Raw genomic sequence first — 21951 nt, 5'->3', positions numbered from 1 at the left:
GGTTTCCCATTTTTGGCACTACTGGCATTCAGGGCCTGACAACTCTTCGTTGTGGGAACTGTTCTGGGCACTGTAGGATATTTAGCAGAATCCCTAATGCCAGCAGCACCAACCCCATGCCCCAGTCATGCCAATCCAAAATGTCTCCAGACACTGCCAAACGCCTCAAGGCTGAGCGGCAACATCACTCCCAGGTGAGAACCAACCGCCTAGAGCAGACTTGCTCTCCCTCCACCCTCTGCCTCAGTAGTTCTGACCCTTCAAAGCTGAGCTCAAACTGCATCAAGAAAGCCTCTGGAATATTACTCAGCCATAAAAAGAAAAGAAATTGAGCTATTTGTAATGAGGTGGATAGACCTAGAGTCTGTCATACAGAGTGAATATGGAATTTAAGAAAAAACAATGTCATGAAGAACCTAGGGGTAAGACAGGAATAAAGACACAGACCTACTGGAGAATGGACTTGAGGATATGGGGAGGGGGAAGGGTAAGCTGGGACAAAGTGAGAGAGCGGCATGGACATATATACACTACCAAATGTAAACCAGATAGCTAGTGGGAAGCAGTTGCATAGCACAGGGAGATCAGCTCGGTGCTTTGTGACCGCCTGGAGGGGTGGGATAGGGAGGGTGGGAGGGAGGGAGACACAAGAGGGAAGAGATATGGGAACATATGTATATGTATAACTGATTCACTTTGTTATAAAGCAGAAACTAACACACCATTGTAAAGCAATTATACTCCAATAAAGATGTTAAAAAAAAAAGAAAAAAAGAAAGCCTCTCCCGACGCAGCCACTACAGGGTGGGTCTCACTGCTGGTCTCTCCCGCAACACTCTCCCCTTTAGTATTTTTCACAATTGTAATTAAGTAGCATTTAATGTCTGTCTGCACAACCAGGATATAAACGCTCAGTCTGCAGGAACCAGTGGGCTTTGTTCACTGCTCTAAGCCCAGGGGCGGTGCTACAACAAAAAATTTACTAGTTTAATGAATGATTTAAGTGCTCTGCTGGGGCACAGGGATTCCAAGGGAAGAAAGACAACATCTTTGTGTTCAGAGAGCTGAGTACAGAAATGGCAAATAAGTTTCATCTCCTGGGCAAGCTCAATTAATTTGTACCTGCTTTGAGAAGCTGTACATCTAGACATGTTTCTTCTAAAGCACCAATATACCAGATACCACATTCCAAAGCGATATGTAGGACCAAGATGCAACGTTTCCTCAGGTGGTCGAAAGCTCATCCACATCATGGCAGAAGGGGTCAGAGGAGAGCTCTGGGAAGCTGCTGGTACTCTGTTAATCCCGTTCTGCCTCATCTAAAGGACAGGGGTAGAAATCTCTCTCCCACGCCAGGAAACCTCAAGTCCGGGAAAAGGACTCAACTAGGATCACCGAGAGAGCCAACCTCGGGTTCACACAGTTGGGTGCATGCAACATCCACCTCGTACCTGAGAAACAGAAAGGGCTGGCTGGCTATCGGCTCCGGGGACGGGGAGACATTACTGCCAGGCTGGAGTCAGCCCACACACCCCCACTTTGAGCTGATGGGGTTCAGGACATGCTACCTCAAAATACGGCACCTTGGCAAACTGAATATTTCAAGCTGAATGAATTTGAGAAACACCACATAAAAAGGATTTTCTGACCTTCCCCTGAAACAGGTCATAAGACTTTCTGTGAGACAGGCCCACTCTATGCTCGGAAGAAAGGAGAAATCCTCATCTCTAAAGACAGAGGAATGCCGCAAGAAATCTGAATGAACAGGCCTCGCGTCTCCCCCAGCTTACTCCCCAGAGCGCACACCCTTTTTTGTCCCATCGCATTTTTTCCGCTGTTCTCCATGCTCCATCAAGCCCAGCGTTACAACCCTCGGGTTTAACTGCTTCTTTGGTCTTCATTTCCTTATGAAGGCCCCAAGGTCATGTAAAACTTAGATTATTTATATTTTTTGGCTGCACTGGGTCTTCGTTGCTGCACATGAGCTTTCACTAGGGGCGGCGGGCAGGGGCTACTCTTCGTTGTGGCGCGCAGGCTTCTCATTGCGGTGGCTTCTCTTGATGCAGAGCATGGGCTCTACGTGCGCGGTCTTCAGTAGTTGTGGTGTGCGGGCTCAGTGGTTGGAGCATGCAGACTCAGTATTTGTGGCGCACAGGCTTAGCTTCTCCACGGCATGTGGGATCTTCCCGGACCAGGGATCGAACCCACGTCCCCTGCATTGGCACATGCATTCTTAACCACTGTGCCACCAGGGAAGTCCCTAAAACTTACATTAAATAAATGTATGCTTTTCTCTTGCTAATCTGTCTTCTGTTACAGGGGCCCTAGCTGAGAACTAAGGAGAGTAGAGGAAAAGGTATCTTTCCTCTCTTACAGAGCAAAGGATGCAGGTCACCTGTGCAAGAGATGAGATGTGGGCCATTCACAAGAGAGCACTGCAGAGGGTCACCTCAGACCAGGTCCGTGGTCCCCCAGAAGAGCAGACACTGAGGGGCTAAGGAAGGAGCAACCAGCCCAGAGGAAGAGGCATTTGCTCTCAGCAGAGTAAAAGCAAGTGACAGCGCTCAGGGTGGGGTCTCTGAAGGATGCCCTTTGAAAGCACTCAGAAGAGAACGAGCTTTGACACCAGCAAATCGCAGAGCTCCAGCGCCTATTTAGGAAGGACTTTCCTGCCCTCATTTCCTTTCCTTCTTCCCAGTCCTACAACCCAGGAGGGGTCAGAAACAGGCTCCGTGGCAGAAGGAGAGAAGCAGCCCACCGTACCCAAGCTCCCTTCCTCAATTGCAGGCTTTCTGCTTGGAGCAGGCCTGGGCCGGAGGCAAGAAGCTTCAACTTCAACAGGCTCAAAGTTCTGTTGTGACATGAGACTGAAGGCTTTCATGGCTAAACTGACATTGTGTTTTGTAATCTGAAGCAACCACGGGACATTTTCTTACCCAGGAGTGACAAGAGCAGGCTGAGTTAGGCCCACAAGAGTGTCTCATCCAGGGGCAGAGGCAGAGCTAACCCTACAAGCTGACGTCAAGGGCCAGTGGGAGAAAAAGACACCTGCTACGTGTCCTCCCGGCTGTGCTCACCAACACGACCGTACAGCTACTACAACCGTACAGCTAGTAGCCGCCAGCGACACCGACCTATTCTTTCCTAGTGGAACACCACCTCCATATAACACAAATGTTCAGGAGAGGGGTCCCAACTTCACGGGGGCATCAGACTGGTCAAAAAGCAAACCTCTTCCTCCTTTTAAGGTGTCTATTAGGGGTGGCTCTATGATCCAGCTGGGGCCAGTTCCAGGAAAGGTTTGGTGAGGTCTTGGGGCAAACTCTTCCTGTATCTTCTGCGAGAGTTCAGGAGCTGGAAGAACGCTGAACTGTTACAGAATTATTCTGCAGTCACGTCTGCGCGTGGTGAGAAGAGAGCACCGTGACGAGAGAGGCCCCTGCATCACAGGGCGGCGCAGTGGCAGGGACGTGCTGCAGGCAGCCAGCAGGAGGTGTGCATCCAGGACCTGTTGGCAAGGCACTGGAACCGGGGAGTCACAAGCATCCGGCTGGGGTCTGAAACCTGACATCCCTTCTAAGAGGAGACAGCCAGGGAGCAAAGCCTGGAGAATCCCAGCGTTTAAGACAGAGAAGTAATGGTGAGGACAAGGAGAACAAAGAGGGGGTCTTCCTGAAGAAAGAGGGAGTGAGCATTCCCACATACATGGAGTGACAGATGCTGCAAAAAGGTCAGGTGAAGCTTTCTCTCTTAATTTTCTGCTTAATTTCATTAACAAGATCAACATTATTTAGACCTCAAGAGTAAGTCAAATCAAATGCAAATATCAAATCACCCATTAAAGATATATATTGAATCGTTACTGAAAGATTTATGAGTGCACACTAGCACTGTGTTTAACAAAACTCCATATTAATACGCCCACTCAAGAATACAAGTTTCGGTGGGCTTCCCTGGTGGCGCAGTGGTTGAGAATCCATCTGCCAGTGCAGGGGACACAGGTTCGAGCCCTGGTCCGGGAAGATCCCACATGCCGTGGAGCAGGTAAGCCCATGCACCACAACTACTGAGCCTGTGCTCTAGAGTTCGCATGCCACAACTACTGAAGTCTACGCACCTAGAGCCCGTGCTCTACAACAAGAGAAGCCACCACAATGAGAAGCCCGCGCACCACAACAAACAGTAGCCCCCACTCGCCACAACTAGAGAAAGCCCACGCACAGCAACGAAGACCCAATGCAGAAAAAAAAAAGTTAATAAATAAAATTTTTAAAACAGAATACAAGTTTCACAGATTAGAGTACTTAAAAACACAGTATCAAAAATGGAAAATGGAAACAACACACTTTCACATCTTCTAGAACAAGGTAAAGGGCTAACAGCTATCACAGTCACAATGTCAATGTGTCAATGTTAAGGCCAAGGAAAAGATGGGTTTTGACTCAAGCCAGTGTCTAGGACATCTGTTGCTCTGGCTCTTTGATAACAGCCTCCTGATTTCCCTCTGGGGAACCCCTCTCAGTTCATGTGGTTCAGTGGAGGCTGACAGTCCCACCCATAACCTTAGCTCCGGAAATGATCAAGGTGGTTAATGAAGGCACAAGGGCACTCACTCCCCAGCTAGGCAGGCTGCCCTGGGTCTAGCTGGCACTAATGAGGAAGAGAAGGTTACTAAACTGGGAGACCAGCTGCTGGAGTTGCTGCCACCAATCTTGGCTCCCATACGGCGAGAGCTTGTCTGAGAACTAAACCCATGGAGCTGGAGAACAGGGACAAGGAGTCCTGATGACATCATGTGAGCACCTCGATCTGATCCAGCCAGAAATTTCACCCTATATTTTTCAACTACATGAGTCAAAAAACTGCCTTTTTTTCTTAACCCAGGTCCGAAGTGGAATTCTATCACCTGCAACCAACTGCCATTGGCTAATACCAGCAACAATTTTAAACCACTAATAATTCAAAAAGAAAAAGCTCCCGTCTCCTTGTAAAAGTCTCAACTTCCCTTAGGATGTTTCAACCCATAATTTTCTTCCCTTCCTCTGATCTTCTAAGTCATTACTGTGTACCTACTCAGGCATTCAATTACTTACTCGCTTGTATTGTTACTCATATGTATATCATGGCCTCATCTCAACTAGTCAAAGATGGCCAAGGATGAGCTGTACATAATTCTTTGTATCTGATAGTACCCTCCACCGTACAGGGTATAACCTGACCAATCATGTCTGAGAAATAAAAGGTAAGTAAAGATGGGCTGCATCAGAGTAGAAAACTTATCTTTACTGGAAATGAGCTTAACGGGAGGTTCTTTAAGATCACCCCCAGTTCATTCATTCATTCACACATCAAGTATTTATTTGGCACCTACTGGGTACAAAGCACTTTAGAGGTGCTAATAATAGCAGGGAAAATGACAATGTCTCTGATTTGACACTTAGCTGGGCTGTGTATCTCTCCCAAACCCCCCAAAAGAAAGATACCATTTAAAGAGGCTCAGTGAGGGAATTCCCTGGCGGTCCAGTGGTTAGGACTCTGCGCTTTCACTGCCAAGGGCGCAGGTTCCATCCCTAGTTGGGGAATTGAGATCCCGCTAGCCACGCAGCACAGCCAAATAAAAGAGGCTCAGCGCAGCCACCGGCATTTTCTCTGTAGCACAAACTCCATTACATTATAGTTCATGCTTTCCCATGTGAAACATCCAATAAATGTATATTCACAGAACATTAAAGCTAAAATGGGGGTGTGAGAAATCCAGTCTGGAAGTTTTAAAACATTTTTAATAATGAAAGTTTTCTCCACACCCAAAAGAAATCTACACAAACAGGCAAGAGTGGCTGCCCCAACCTAGGAGGCAGCTGGGAGTAACACAGTCTGGAAACCACTGAGGATACAGTTTATGGTGGGGCTAGAGCCACGCCAGAGGCTGCCTCCCAGCTCTCAGGCCAGGTTCCTATAACGTCGACTATTTGTTGCCTTTGGCAAAGAACACACTCAAAATGTATCTGTTTAATGAGCAAAGTAATCAAGTATAAGCATAACTAATTTCTTTCTTGAAATTGGGCCAGTATGAGAAACTGGAGCTGGACCCAGTTTTCAATCTTCTTTTTCACTGAATATCTAACTAATCCAAAATGGCGATAGAAGACAGGTGAGCAAAAGAGAGGAGGGAGGCCAGGGTTACTACCCAGTATGGGTAGATTCTATCTGAACTTGTCTGACTCCCTCACTGAAGTTAATTTTTGGACACGTCTTTGTTTCCATACTTAGTACATGTAAGGAAGTGATATATTGTATTTTATACACACACATGCACACAGATACACACATACCCAGTAATGATCTACAATCCTTTATTCACAATCCTAAAATCCAAAAAGCTCTCAACACTGAAGATCTTTTTTGGCAAGAAAACCTGACCTGACCTGAACTCATCTGGTGGCAAAACTTGACCTAAACTGACTTGAAGTTATTTATTGTCTTTATTCTCCCCACTGAGTGTAAATACATGTTTCACTACAAGATACCGATGTTTAATTCCAAAGTTCAGTAGAATTTTCAGATAAGGGATTGTGGATTTCCATATAAAATGTACTAAATAATGAGGACCCTGAAATAACAGATTTTTACTTCAAAAGCACGCTTTAAGGTCTATACAATATTAACAGAGGACAAACATTTAAAATCAGAAGTTTCTGAGCTAAAAGGGATAATCATTCATTTATAGATGAGGAAACTGAGGCTCCCGGAGGCCACATGACTCGCTGAAATCAACTAGTTTACCTGCTACCCTCACCCAAGGCGATGCACTTCAGTGGCCATTAGTCCCCATCCAGAGGGCCCTCCCTGTGGGTTTGGATCAGGTTCTGCTTTTGTTTCATCAGAGTTCCCAAGGGTTCTTCAAAAGGACCTGGCTCAACTTAAGGGGAAAATAAAAAAAAATTTTTTTTAGTACTTCCCTCTCTCAATTCCACTTTTCTTTCTCAGTATTTGGATGAGTATACAAATAGCTTACTAAAAGGTAGCAGCCAATAATACCACTTATCCTGAGAGAGGGAAAAAAGATAGTGATGAACCCACAATTAACAATGATCTTAGCCCTTCTACCCATTACAATCAGTGAAGTTATTAACAAGTTGGTAATATTAACTGTGTGATGAGCATATTCTATTTCAAAGGTTTGTTTCAAAATAAGTATGAAGGGCATAAGATAGTTGATGACAATAATGATAGCAGCTGTAGTTCTACCACTTAACGAGAGCCTATTATGTGCCAGGAGCTAATAGGCTCAACCCTGCAAAGAAGGTATTCTTGCCTCCTTTTTGAAGATGAGGAGGCTGAAGTTTAGAGAGGTTAAGTATCCTTCTGAAGATCATATAAGGGACAGCCCAGACTATCTGAGAAGCCATAGAGACATGCTTAAGAGTACAGCTCTGGAGCCATACACTGCCTTGGTTTGAAGCCCAGCTCCGCCATGAACTAGCTGGATTAATTTGTGCAGGTGCCTCAGTTTCATCACCTGTAAAACGGGTATACAGTCAGCCCTCCAGTATCCCTGATGCGGAACTGGAGGATACGGTGCTGAGTGTAAGGGTCTTGACCACCTTCAGACTTTGGTATTGGAGGCAGGGGTGGGGGGTGGTTAACACTAGTACCCATCTCACAGGTATGATGTTGTGAGGATTCAATGAGTTAATATATGTAAAGCAGTCAAGAGAGTGCCTAACATCTGATAAGCCCTATGTATTAGCCATGATCACGATCATTAATACTGGCACCAGCATTCAAACCCAGATCTGCCGAATCCTGCAGCTCCTCTTTTCAGCTGCACTGTAGAAATTAACTACAGGCAATATAGTAGGGGTATCGAGCCAGCTGTTTCCATTTCCCATGCCACCTGCTGGCATTCTTTGCCTCTCATTTCTTTTGTCTGTTCCAAACTTTAAGATCTGTGGCCATTTCAAGACTTTCAGTAACTAAATAACCAGACGTGGAATACATAAAAAGAAAAAAAAATTTTTTTTTCAGGTGAATGACCTTTAATCCAGTCCCTGCCTCACCAAGACGAGGCGTCCGGAGTGATGGCAGAGCCCTAGGGGACAGGGCAGGCTAACAACTGATGCCTTTGAGTCACCTTCACACTGCAGGGGAGTTAATAAACAGCTAACTTAAAATTACTCAGGGCCAAAAAAATCTTTTATCAGCAATAAGACACTTAACTATGTATAGATACAATCACTGCATTAAGGTGCAATACATGAAACAAAGACAGAACAGCAGGTAGTATAATATTAGGTACATATTCCACATTTACAAGTCTGGGGCACTTTCTCAACCCTTACTTATAAGACTTATTTTCATCAGCCCCTAGACCAAGAACTACTAAAAGTGTAAACCTGAAAATCATGCCATATATTCATTAGACAAATATTTAGACTGTATACTCTGGCAGTACCTGGCACAGCACCTGGTCACAGTGGTTAAAGATAGCACCCTCTCTTATGGAGCCCACAATCCAGCATGGGTACAGACTTCAAGCAAATGTATACTGTGGCATTTCTGAAAAATATTCTGTCAATTTTTAAACCTTTTGCAACCTCCTACCCCCAAAAAAGAAAAAAATAAAACAAAGAGACGAATTTCTAACAACTTGAAAATACAACTTTCTTCCAATTCCTAGACACATTTTAAAAGGGGATGTTCTCTAAAATCACATACGTGTACTCCAGTTCTCACCTATTCATAGTCTCCTGTACATCTGTTTATGACAAAGAATACTGTATTAGACTGTCAGTCATGAAATAGCCATGCAACCTAAATCAAAAGGCTGTTTCATTCAAGAAAATATTTAAAGTCCATACCCAGAGGGGCACAAAATCTATTAAACCTGGGTGTTTCCACCTGCCAAACCTGTTGCTTGGACCCTCTGGGGTTTACAATCTTAACGAATTACTTTATACTTATACATATGCTTTACGCTTTAACTAACAGCAGATCAAGACAGGCTGGGTTTGTGTGATCTGGAATCTAAATGATTAGCATATCCCATGACCCGAGAGCTTGTGCTGATTCCCAAGAGACTGCGTGCTGGAGTCCAAGACGGTTATGGGCATCCTGTTCACAGGAAGGGGCCCTAGGCTCAGCTGATCTCGGGATAGAGAAAAGTGTTTGGAGCTGACACACATCAGTGTTTTCACATCTACCAGTACAGCCTCTAAGGGCTCACTGATGATATTCAGCTGTCTCAAATAAGAGACCAAAAAAAATGAAAAAAAAGCACCTTTTCACGTGGAAGTCCTTTAAATTTGGGGCCCGTACACTCTCCCCACTGCAAATTCATGTGCCAAGAAAACACCCCTCTTGGACAAAGTTTTGAGATCCGGGAAGAAACGGGATTAAGAATATAAAGTGCCTCTGTCAAAGGGAAAAGATCAGAAGGGTGACACCTGAGGAGGAAACCGCAGGTGGGGCAAGGACTGAGAAATCAGTGCAATTTAGGAACTCTGGGTCCCGGGGAGGGGTGCGTGGAGAACAAGGCCTGAGGGAGAAAGTCAAATGACTTGGGGACCCTGAAGAAGGCACCTGGAGGGAAAGGGACTCGGCAGAAGGAGCGCGTATCCCCCAAACCGTCGGGAGAGCGAGGTCTGGAGCCCAGGTGCTGAAACCGCAGCCCGGAGAGGAGCTCAGAGTTCGCGGCGCCCCCGGGGAAAGGGCAGGTTCTGGAGCTCGTCCCCGGAGCTGCAGGGAGGATGGCGAGGCAAGAGTGGAGCGCGCCGGGGCTGGGGCGCCGTGGGGTCGTGCGGGTTCAGCGCGCCCCGGCCAGGGCTCCCGCGCCTCTACTCACCTCTCCGAACTGGAAGGCCGAGACGATGGTGACAACGACGCCCACGAAACAGACGTAGAGCCCATACCTGTGGGACAGGCAGGTATAGGTCTGTCTCTGCAAGAGCTTGAGCAGCATCACCCCGGCCGCCGACACGCCGCGCCGCGCCCGAAGGGCCGGAGACGTCGCCGCCGCCGCCGCCGCCTCCTCCTCAACGAGCCGCCATTCCGCGGCCCCCACCGGGCTGCCGCGCTCAGGTCACAGGCTCCGGCCGCCGCGCATTGCCGCTCCGGGGATCGACGCCCGCTCGGCTCCACGCCGCGGCCGCCGCTTCCGGGAGCCGGGAGCCCACGCCCTCGGTGCGGCGGAGGCGGTCGCGCGGCCCGCTAGGCGGCCGGCGCCGCCCCGGTCTAGCCCAGCTAGAGACGGGGTCGGCGGCGGCGGCGGTGGGAACAGCAGCGCCACCTGCAGGGCGGAGGGGCGGAGGGCAGCCGAGTGCCCTCCCCGACTGCGCGTGCGCCGCGGGCTCTCCCGGCCTGGCTGGGATCCTCGAAACCGGGTTGGGCGGGCGACCGGGCCGGGGCTGGCCTCTGCAAGGAGGCCGCGACCCAGACGGTGCTATATTGACACGAATGTTTTGGTGCACAAAACCCTTCCTGCATTTACAATAATTGGGAAATCATGGTTTTTCACAGCCGTAAGAGGAGATGCTGTTATGGGCCTCCTTTCCTCTCTGGCTGTCTAACCATATTGTTTGAAAGAGGAAATTTGGGGGCTAAATGTGCCAAAACCTAAATTCATTCATTCATTTATTAATTAAATATGTATTTAGTGTCCGGTGCCTGGCATAGTGCTTGGTGTTGGATATTCAAAAATGAGCTAGGGCTTCCCTGGTGGCACAGTGTTTAGGAAACCGCCTGCCGATGCAGGGGACACGGGTTCCAGCCCTGGTCCGGGAGGATCCCACATGCCGCGGAGCAACTAAGCCTGTGCGCCACAACTACTGAAGACCGCACGCCTAGAGCCCATGCTCTGCAGCAAGAGAAGCCACCGCAATGAGAAGCCCACGCACCGCAATGAAGGGTAGCCCCCGCTCGCCCTAACTAGGGAAAGCCTGTGCACAGCAGCAAAGACCCAACACAGCCAAAAATAAATGAATAAAGTAAATTAAAAAAAAAAAAAGAACTAGATCTGGCCGCTGTTCCCAGAGAGTCTAGTTGGGGAGATAAACACAGAAACCACTAAATACAGAAAAAGTTGTTATGATAGAAGTCATGTGATGTACTGGAAGTCATGCGGGCAGGAACCCATGCAAAGGGGGTCAGTTATTTCTACTTTGGCACCAGATGATTTCTAGCAGGGCCTTCAGGTAGAAGAGGGGGTTTAGACAGTACCACATAATGGAATAAAACCAGAGGACTTAAGTCTCCAGGGGTTTGCAATGACAATATTTCATTTCAAGATACACTTTTTTCTTTCAACATTTTATTAACACTCCTGGTGTCTCTTTCCAACCCTCATCCCAGGAGAAGAGGGAGGTACCTGACTGGTGAGGTTGCAAGGAATTGAGCTTGTCTGCCAGAGACAGGAGTTCTGACCCACTCTCTGCCAAGTACAGGAGCACCTGTATCCCAGCCTGGGCCTGGGCCTAGAAAGTCTGTCTCATTCAGGGAGAAAGTATTGGCTGCCCACTTGTCTGAGGAGGTGAACAACATTCTCCAATTAACCCTATCAGTACTAAAGCTGACGCTTTGATCTCCATCTCTCTGTACCTATACCACATTCTCAGTGGTTTTGAAACTTAGGAGACGAGAATGCTTTAAGTGTTGGGCTCCAAAACACCATCCATCTCTGAGTCACCTTTTGCTCAGTCTTGATGAAAAATGAGCAACCAAAATAAACGATCCTACACAAAGAAGAGCCTCTTGCCCTGGGCCTGCAAAACGTAAATGTTGAATATAAAGATGGTGTATTTGGAAGGCCTTACCTTAAGCTTGATAAGAAAACTGAACCCAAACAAAGAGCTTGAACTAGCTGATTAAGCAAAGTTGAAATAACTCCTGATACATCTATATTTAGCTGAGTCCTTGCTTTACTCAAGGTAAAAAGTTGTTAAAATAAAATAAAGTGTTCACATTATGAAATGCCTTTACTTTTCAGCTTTAGGTTTGAAATACTTGCTTGTTGTCAGACAACCTACTTTAATTTTGTCCCCTGCCTCCTTTCAGGATATACAGTGTGTGTTCATAAAACACAGGTCAGTTGTAAGTGACCTCATGCCTTTCTTTTTTTATCCTAAAAAAGAAAGCCAGGGAGACTTTTAATTTTTTTGCAAAATATCAAATAAAACAAAATTATTAAGAAATTTTATTGCTTCTGATAGAATTCCAAGAGCCAAAACATAACATGGCCCACTGTTTATTTTTGTGAATGCAAATATATCATGTACACATAAACAAATATACATTTTTTTCTCATTAGTGTGACCATACATTATTCTATTTACTTGATTTTTACTTGTGGGTTTTTTGGTAGGTTTCATCGATGCCATACAGGCATCATAAAGGCAAGAGACTTACCCATCTTATTCATAATATATCCCTACCCTTAGTATTGTGCCTTGCCTATAGTAGCCAATTGATAAAAATTCTTGGATGAATGTATATATTTTGAACTGATAAAAGTATCAAGTACACAGTTGGAATTATTGAAGTTTTGGTGAGTTGAATTTCAATATGCTGTTAATGGAAACAAGAATATTATGGGGCTTCCCTGATGGTGCAGTGGTTGAGAGTCTGCCTGCCAATGCACGGAACATGGGTTCGTGTCCCAGTCCGGGAAGATCCCACGTGCTGCGGAGCGGCTGGGCCCGTGAGCCATGGCCGCTGAGCCTGCACGTCCAGAGCCTGTGCTCCGCAACGCGAGAGGCCACAACAGTGAGAGGCCCGCGTACCGCAAAAAAAAAAAAAAAAAAGAATATTATGAAGAACACACCAAAATTTTGAGGTAGGACTCACTTTGAAAACTATCTGGACCTAGATCATTTTGGCTGGGGTATTTCCAGAAATGTACTCAAGTCATCTAGGTTTTTAAATTTCTGTTATGTTTATTGTTATTTACTCTGTTTCATTTTGTATATTACTTCTTCGTCTGTCTCAATTTTTTCCTTTTTTTTTTTTTTTTTTTGGCCGCACCCAAGGCGGGCATTTTTGCGCCCGGACCAGGAACTTCAGCAGTGAAAGGAAGGAGTCCTAACCACTGGACCGCCAGGGAATTCCCTTCTCTGTTGCTCTTGAGCTAGTTGTTTCAGTGTTTATTGTTTTTCATAAATGTTCCAAAACTATAAGCTTCCCTCTAAGTACTAACTTTATTGCATCGCATGAATGTCAATATGGAATGCAGGTGCACTCTGGGAGGTGGGGCTCCACTGCATGTGCCCTGCCTGGGGCGCACAGTGTCCACATCAGGGGAACTGAGGCAAGATGGTTCCAGACCTAGGCTAAGGTGGTAACTTGGGCTCTCTGGATGTTCATGGATGGGGCAGAGCACCACTACGTCCCCACATACTGGTACAATAACCCACCAGGCAGCACGTGAAAGAAAAACCGAAAACAACCCTCTGGAATCAGGAAGCGCCCCCTTCCTCCTGCAGTATGCCTCCGGCGCCCTCTACTGGCAAAGTTTAGCGTCATAGTCACTACAAAGGAGAAATACTCCAAGTCCAAGTCCAGTATTACGGAGCCAGTTCTGAACGGTTGAAGTCGGAGCTGAGAGGCAACAACTGATAACTGGCACATCCCTGAAACTAGGGTTCCAGGTGTAATTTAGATTCTCCTAATAAGATGAATTCACAGAAGATTTTAATCCGGGAGTGACATGGGGTGAGAAGCTGGGCAAAGGGCACTTGTTTTTTGCCAGTGAGTCAGTGCAGGTGTGATTTTGTTCTGAAGCCAGCACTGCTGGAAGTGGCTTCCTGCCTCTGTAGCAGATGTCCTGGTCTGCTCTTCTCCGACCGTGGCAGAGTCCACAGCTCCCTTGGAGCTCAGTTCAGCTGAGGTTTGGGGAGCACTTCCTACATATTCAACCTAAAATCTTTGTTCCTCCCTCCTAATGGTTCATGGATGAACCAACTGAATCTTTTTCTGTTTAAATCGATGAGTAGATGTTCTAGTCTACAAATAACGATCTGACCAAAACAAGGTAAAAGAATGTATTTCATATGATATTGACACTTTGGAATTCATAGAGGCTTCCTTTGTTGTCTAGTACATGGTCAATTTTTGTGAAAGTTTCAGGTTTGCTCAAAAAGAATATATATTCTCTCTCTCCCTCTGCCCACCCCGCTCCAGCTCCTATAATTCCCCATTTAAGTTCTCACGAGCTATCCATTTAACTACAGGTTCCAACTATTTCCCAGGATCAATATCAAGCCCACCATGATATACTTTGCAAAATCTACCTACCTGCAAAAGCTAACTCCTACCCTTCTGTTTGAAAGTTGTATCAATTTCCTGATCCTCACACCTTTGGAACTTTCTGATCTCCATGATTTTTTTTTATTGGTTTTTAGTTTTCTGCTCCTTAGAGCCAAAGTAATGAGCACTCAACATACATATTTTATTTATTTATTTGTTTATTTATTTATTTTTGGCTGCATTGGGTCTTCGTTGCTGCGCGCGGGCTTTCTCTAGTTGCAGTGAGTGGGGGCTACTCTTCGTTGTGGTGATCGGGCTTCTCTTTGCAGTGGCTTCTCTTGTTGCGGAGCATGGGCTCTAGGCATGCGGGCTTCAGTAGTTGTGGCATGCGTGCTCAGTAGTTGTGGCGCATGGGCTTAGTTGCTCTGCGGCATGTGGGAACTTCCTGGACCAGGGATCCAACCTGTGTCCCCTGCATTGGCAGGCGATTCTTAACAACTGTGCCACCAGGGAAGTCCCTCAACATAGGTATTTGATTATCCGTAAACACTGATTATCTAACTCATTGCAATGTTAAGTGCATAATTAAATAGGAAGACTTTTGTATCTTACACAGTCTGCCTTCTAGAAGATTGGCAGGGGTTACTCCGATATTTTGCTACAATGCTTTGGCAATGCTCTAAATTTATTATAGTGACTGTTACCAATCTTAAGGAAACAGTATAAATCCAAGTGATACCAGCTATATAGTTAAGGGCACCAAATTCCAGAGTTAGTTTATCTGAAGTGCAAATATCACAGTAGAAGGCAATATAACTGATGTCTCTGACATTTCAGGCCAAAAGGGTTAGGAAATGATTATGGTAAGAATCTCTAGGGGGTACCAAGGGAAAGGGTTAATAATGATTAGCGTTAAGTGTGAATAGAGAGGGAAGCTCATGAAAAAGAAAAGTCTATTTTCTTTTGTCTTTTCTTCTATCATCAAGTACAGACTAGCTGCTGGTTTCTCTCTATTGTCCCATTGTGAGGTGCATGTGAAACAAACAAAACTCTAAAAGCTACATTCTAAGTTCTCTCCCTTGCAATGTGGACAGTTCTATTCCTTCCTAGGGCTGATATCCTCTTTGAGTCCTCAATTTAAAGCAGGTTTAACTGCATTAAAACTGCAATTGAGATGAGACAGAACTAGTTTTGCTCATGTTTCCCAACCCACTTCATACTTGTCTAGAGTCAATGGGTAAAGTCATTCTTCTTGGCTTTATTTTCACTTCACAATGTGCAGATTTACTGCTAATTAATTCTGAGAAGTTCCTCTAGATAAGCTAGAAATATTCCTTTTTTTAAAAAACTGAAACATTCTTTTATATTGAGATAAGTTCCTCTCTAATAATATTAAATAAAAAGTTATGGGTCAAAACCTCAGTGTCTGTTGAGCAATCATGAAACAATATTTTGGCTTCTGTATCCATTTACCGCCCTAATTCTTTTACCTCAATTTCCTAGAATATTATCTAGTTAACATTTTTTTAAAAACCAACGTTATCGAGAGATAATTTACATGCCATAAAATTGAGACATTTTAGGTCAACAATGTTCTTAGTAAATTTATAGTTGTTCAACCATCACCGTAATCCAGACTTAGAATTTAGAATATTTTCATAACCCTAAAAGTTCTCTTTGGAATTCCCTGGCAGTCCACTGGTTAGGGCTCTGTGCTTTCACTGCCGAGGGCATGGTCAGGGAACTAAGATCCCGCAAGCCACAAAGAGCGGCCAAAAAAAAAAAAAAAAAGTTCTCTTGGACTTGTTTGCTATTCTGAGCAGCATTCCATTGTATTCCTACCCTGTTTTGTTTATCCAGTCACTGGACATTTGAATCATTTCCAGATTGGGTCCATTATGTGTCATGCTGCTGTGAACAATCACATACATGTCTTCAGGTGGACTTAGTTTTCGTTTTCATTTCTCTTGGGTAAATATGAAGGAACGGAATTGCTGAGTTCTGTGGTAAGTTTACATTAACACTTGAAAAAACTGCCAAACCATTTTCCAAAGTGGCTACACAATTTTACCTTTTCAGGAGCAATGCAAGGGGATTCCAGTTTTCTCTCATTCTCTCCAACACTTGGCACCGTCTCTCTTTTTTTTGAATTTTATTTTATTTATTTTTTTATACAGCAAGTTCTTAGTAGTTATCCATTTTATACATATTAGTGCATACATGTCAATCCCAATCTCCCAATTCATCCCACCACCACCACCACCCCCGACCTCTCATTTTATTTATAGCCACTCAGTAGAGTTTTGATTTGTACTTCCTTGCCTTTCCCTAATGACTAATGATGTTAGCATCTTTTCAGATGCTTATTAGTCATTTGTATGTCTTCTTGGATGAAATGTCAATTCAAATCCCTTGGCAAATCTTAAATTGAGTTCCCTCCTTAACCTCTGACAACCTGATTTCTACCCTTGCTGCTATTAAAACTGCCCTCTCTGATGAGACAACTACCCTCAACTCTAAACCAAGTGCTAAAAAAAAAACAAACCCTGCCCTCTGAAATAATAAAACACCACTGAAATAATGAATCCTACACTGTTTGGTAATATTTTCAATAACCCCCTTCTTTGGCCGTGCCATGCAGCATGGGGTATCTCAGTTCCCTGACCAGGGATTGAACCCGGGCCCTCAGCAGTGAAAGCACTGAGTCCTAACCACTGGACCACCAGGGAAGTCCCAAACAACCCCCTTCTTGAAATGTTGTCTTACTTTGGTATTCAGAACAGAATACTTCCCTGGTTCTTCTCAAGTATCTTTTTAAATTTTTATTTTGGCAGCCCCTGAGGCTTGTGGGATCCTAGTTCCCTGACCAGGGATCAAACCCGGGCCCCCTGCAGTGGAAGCATAGAGTCCTAACTGGACCACCAGGGAATTCCCCTTAAGTATCTTTGATAAATTCCTTTTTTGGGTTGTGTCCTCCTGTCCTCTCTAGGTGGTCTGGACTACATGGACGAGACCTCTGCCCTCTGCTCTTCTCCTTTTCCATTTCATTCCATGGCAAAATTATAATATCTCTAAGGAAATGTCTAAAAGGAAATGGTATATTTAACAATATCTTCAAGGAAATGGTGTTATCAGAATCTGGTGAGAGCTGGAGCTGTGGAAAAGGAGCTGCCCAATAGGAGTTGCAGTCGTGGATTAGAAATGCAGGCATTATCAGAAGGGATGAAGCCAGCCACGCAGAAGCTGCAAGAGGCTGGGAAAAGCCATTTATGGGGTCAGCAAAGGGTATGGGAATGAATCTGGGAGCAAATGGAGACTAGACAATATAACGTCCTATTCCTTCAAATTCAGGGTCTAAGACAGATCTCATCATCGTTGTGCCTAAATCACTCCCTGTTTTACCTCCTGTGCCTCTATCAATGGTACCATTACTCTCACAGCCTCTTAGGCTGGAACCTCAGAAATCACTCTGACCCTCAGTCAGTGATCTCTTCTGCTTGTAAATTCTCTATCCCTTATTTGACATTAACCATCTCATGAGGTTGAACCAAATAATGGTTAAGATCCTCTATATAAGAACCTACTGTATAAAAAAATTTTTTTATTTAAAAAATAAAAAAAGATCCTCCATAAATGTGAGATGCCATGGTTTTATGGTATGCAACACTGCATCATGCTTTTATTGAAATCCTCAAGTGCGTACTTGTATTTTGAACAAGACTGTAAGCCTTTTTTAGGGCAGGGTCTACTCCTCATACGTCTTCAAACCTTCTTCATGCCCATCAGGTTTCTGTTAGGGAAGGGACTCAGAAAATGTTTGTAAAATGAATAAATGAATGATTCAATCATGGGCCTAAAACTTGCTTAAATCCCTTGTCCAAATTACAGATTTTGACAACAAATACTCAACACATTTTGTTACCTAATAGAACTCAGTTTCACTCACTCAACATGCAGCAAAGCCAATCTACTGACACTGGGTTGTAGTGAAGGAAATTACAGCGTTTATTTGCAGGGCACCAAGCAAGAAGAACAGGCAGCTAATGCTAAAAAGACCTGAACTCCCTGATGGCACGGGTTTTTAAAGGCAACATTAGGGGTGAGGGTTGCAGGGTGTGTGATCAGCTTGTGGACATTCATCTGATTGGTTGGTGGTGAGGTAACAAGGTGATTATTTCAGAAATCTCAATCCTCAACCTTCTGGTTCCAACAAGTCTGATTAGCAGTTTCTATCCAGCAGGGGTCCTGGTTTCTATGAAACGACTCAAGGATATGCATCTGATTGTTATCTATATCCTTCCAGGAGGAACTAGGAGTCCTGTGACTCTATTGTTCAAGTTTTTAGTACTTTTCTTGCTTGACTGCTTTTCCTTTTTTTCTTCATTTTCTCAATCATTAACTGAGTCTGCCCTTTGGAACTCAGGGAAGGCCTAGAAGTCTAAAGCTTTTTCTACAGACAAGAAGCTAGAGACACGGAGAGACTTGTACCTGGGAAGGGCCTTCAGGGTCTTGCTTGGTTTCAATTTCACCTCTAAGTGGCAGGACCCACAATGATAATTTCCAAAGAAGGTCCAATTCCAGCAAGCACATCCTTGAGGCTTCAAAGATCATGGTAACAAGAGTGTAATAAGAACAGAACCCGTTAGTCAAACTATTCTCCTTTTGGTGAAATTTACCAATGAATTACTTTCCGTGCAAATAATTTCTAATAAATGTGGGTAAGAATCAAAAATGTCTGCTTAGCAAATATTTACTTTTGTGCATTATTTCTATGAATTTTAATATCTTTTTGTTTTTAACTAAATCTTAGTTTAGTTTTCTTATTATGAAAGTATTACACTTAGTAGGTCAAAGAAGACAAAATCTCCTATAGCTCTCATCCTGTTTCTTTTCTCTGTGAATGTTTCCTCTTGCCTTTTCTTTTGCATATTGACCTTTATTTTATTTTAGTTTTATTTTTTGGCCATGCCACACAGCTTGTGGGATCTTAGTTCCCTGACCAGGGATCAAACCCGGGTCCTTGGCAGTGAGAGCACAGAGTCCTAACCACTGGACCACCAGGGAATTCCCACAAATTGACCTTTAAATTTTATTGTTCCAAAACAATTCACACTCATAAAAATAAAAACAATAAAAGCATATAAGGTAAAAGTTAATGACTCCTTCCCTCCAAGGCCCTGTTGCCAATCCCAAGGGGTAACCATTGTTAACAACAGGATGCATATTCTTCCAGACAATTGTTTTTGTAGATTTAATTATTTTTTTAAAAAGTTGAAGCATTTTTTATTGAAAGTACAATACCCACCCTGCACCTTCTCATCTACTACTAGATTCTACTATTAGCACATTGCCTTATTTGTTTTTTCACATATCTATTCAAACAGCTATGCCAATTCCCATTCATCAGTCCATTTTTTCGGATTTCAAAATAAGTTGCAGAGATCAGCACACATCATCCCTAAACACTTCACCATTAAATTGCATTTAAAATATCATCTCATATATATTGATCCACAACTTGCTCTATATATATGTTGCAAGAAGGGGGACCCCTTCCAGGGCCCAAGAGTGGGCTCTTGTCTAGTACTCAGAAATGAATTGTCTGGGGAGACACACGTGCTGACAAAGCAAGAGACTTTATTGGGAAGAGGCACCCAGGTGGTAAGGAAATCCAGGAGAAATGCTCTGCCACGTGGCTCGCAGTCTCGGGTTTTATGGTAATGGGGTTAGTTTCTGGGTTGTCTCTGGCCAATCATTCTGACTCAGGGTCCATCCTGGTGGCGCACGCATCACTCAGCCAAGATGGATTCTAGTGAGAAGGATTCTGGGAGGTTGGTAGGACGTATGGACTGGTGTCTCCTCTCTCCTTTTGACCTTTCCCAAATTCTTGGGGTTGGTGGTAGCTTGTTCTTTCTGCGTTCCTTACCAGGACCTCCTTTTGTAAGGTAACTCATGAAAGTTGTTACTATTGGGCCTGGCCAGGGTGGGTGGTTTCGGTCAGTGGTTCCCCTCACATATAGATTCAACAAGTCAATATTTTTTATCAAGGGTTTACTATGTGCCAGGTACTTTGCTAGGCCTTAAGGTTATATTTACAAGGGAAAGAAACGCCATTCCTGAATCATGGAGCTTACTCTAAAGGAGAATTTGAAACTCTTTCCACAGTAATAATGTTACCCCAAAACTGCGTTCACCTCTTGGTAGGTATCAAGACAATAGACACAACCAAGCCAAAGATCAGGAGAAGGAAGGATTTATTACTTGCAGCAAAGTAAGGAGAACAGCAGGGATCTTTCCCGAAGCAGAGTCTCCCCGAACAGCAATATTGGGGAAGCTTTAAGCTAGGGTACCTGCATATTCATGAGGCGGCTTGAGCAGAGGAGAGTTCAGCATAGAACTGGGGCAAAGGTTGACAGAGTCCAAGCTTTAGTTGATTGAATTCAGAAGGGTGAACATCACCATTCCCTCCTCCACCTGAGTGGGGGCCTTAGTTCCTGCAGAACTCAAAGATATTATTGCGTATATGCCTTGAGGAGGAACTAGGACTCTGCTTTATCGCCGCACTATTGTTTGACTGCCTTTTACCGGTTCCTCCGTTCCTTTGTTCCCTAAGATAATTGATTACTGAGACCTGATCATGCAAGCATTGTGGCTAGGGTTAAATCACAAAATGGCTTAGGCCAGGACTTCCCTGGTGGTCCAGTGATTAAGGCTCTGCGCTTCCACTGCAGGAGGCACAGATTCCATCCCTGATTGAGGAACTGAGATCCCGCACGCCACGTGGCACGGCCAAAAAAAAAGGCTTAGGCCAAAATGGCTTCTCTAACATCAAGAAAGCCATTCCCGGTTCTCTTTCTCTAGGGACCCCCTAACCTATCTGTTTACAGTAATGATAATAACAAAGATAGTAATAATAATTAGTAGTAGTATGACAATATTATAACAAAATAATTATTATAATAATATAATATAATAAAGTCTAATATTTCTTGTGTGTCTAACTATATCCCTAACACTGTTCTAAGTATTTTAAATATATTAACTAATTTAACCCTATAGAGTAAGAACAATTGTAATGTTCGATTTGGAAATGGTGATGAAACTGAGCAGTGTACAAATCCTTTTCATGTCCCCTGTTTCTTTTATTTATTTATTTATTATTTATTTTTGGCTGCGCCGGGTCTCGCGGGCTTTCTCTAGTTGCTGAGAGTGGGGGCTACTCTTCGTTACGGTGCGCGGGCTTCTCCTTCTGGTGGCTTCTCTTGTTGTGGAGCATGGGCTCTAGGGTGCACCGGCTCAGTAGTTGTGGCTCATGGGCTTAGTTGCTCCACGGCATATGGGATCTTCCGGACCAGGGCTCAAACCCGTGTCCCCTGCATTGGCAGGCAGATTCTTTTTTTTTTTTTTTTTTTTTTTGCGGTATGCGGGCCTCTCACTGTCTTGGCCTCTCCCGTTGCGGAGCACAGGCTCCGGACGCGCAGGCTCAGCGGCCATGGCTCACGAGCCCAGCCGCTCCGCGGCATGTGGGATCATCCCGGGCCGGGGCACGAACCCGTGTCCCCTGCATCGGCAGGCGGACTCTCAACCACTGCGCCACCAGGGAAGCCCTGGCAGGCAGATTCTTAACCACTGCGCCACCAGGGAAGTCCTTGTCCCCTGTTTCTTGTTCTTAGGAAAAAAAGTCTCAGCCTCCTAGACCTTCCCTGAGTACCA

At 44.6% G+C, this 21951-nt stretch overlaps 1 protein-coding gene and 1 non-coding gene across 3 annotated transcripts in view; both read right to left on the bottom strand.

The window, feature by feature from the left end:
- Nucleotides 1–10161, bottom strand: part of GNPTAB (N-acetylglucosamine-1-phosphate transferase subunits alpha and beta) — an 83654-nt gene extending 73493 nt beyond the window's left edge. The window contains exon 1 of one of the 2 annotated variants that reach the window (XM_060164898.1): nt 9845–10161. In XM_060164898.1, coding sequence (XP_060020881.1) covers nt 9845–9961 — 117 coding nt within the window. In that variant the 5' untranslated portion in view covers nt 9962–10161. The remainder of the gene's footprint in view (nt 1–9844) is intronic. The other variant, XM_060164899.1, reaches the window with a different exon arrangement.
- Nucleotides 10162–16894: 6733 nt separating this feature from the next.
- TRNAE-UUC (transfer RNA glutamic acid (anticodon UUC)) lies at nt 16895–16967 on the bottom strand. Its single transcript has one exon. It is a non-coding gene; the product is annotated as a tRNA-Glu (tRNA).
- Between the last annotated feature and the right edge of the window lie 4984 nt (nt 16968–21951).

Source organism: Lagenorhynchus albirostris, chromosome 11 (assembly GCF_949774975.1).
Source record: "Lagenorhynchus albirostris chromosome 11, mLagAlb1.1, whole genome shotgun sequence".
NCBI lineage: Eukaryota > Metazoa > Chordata > Mammalia > Artiodactyla > Delphinidae > Lagenorhynchus > Lagenorhynchus albirostris.
This window is presented reverse-complemented; position numbering and strand designations above follow the sequence as displayed.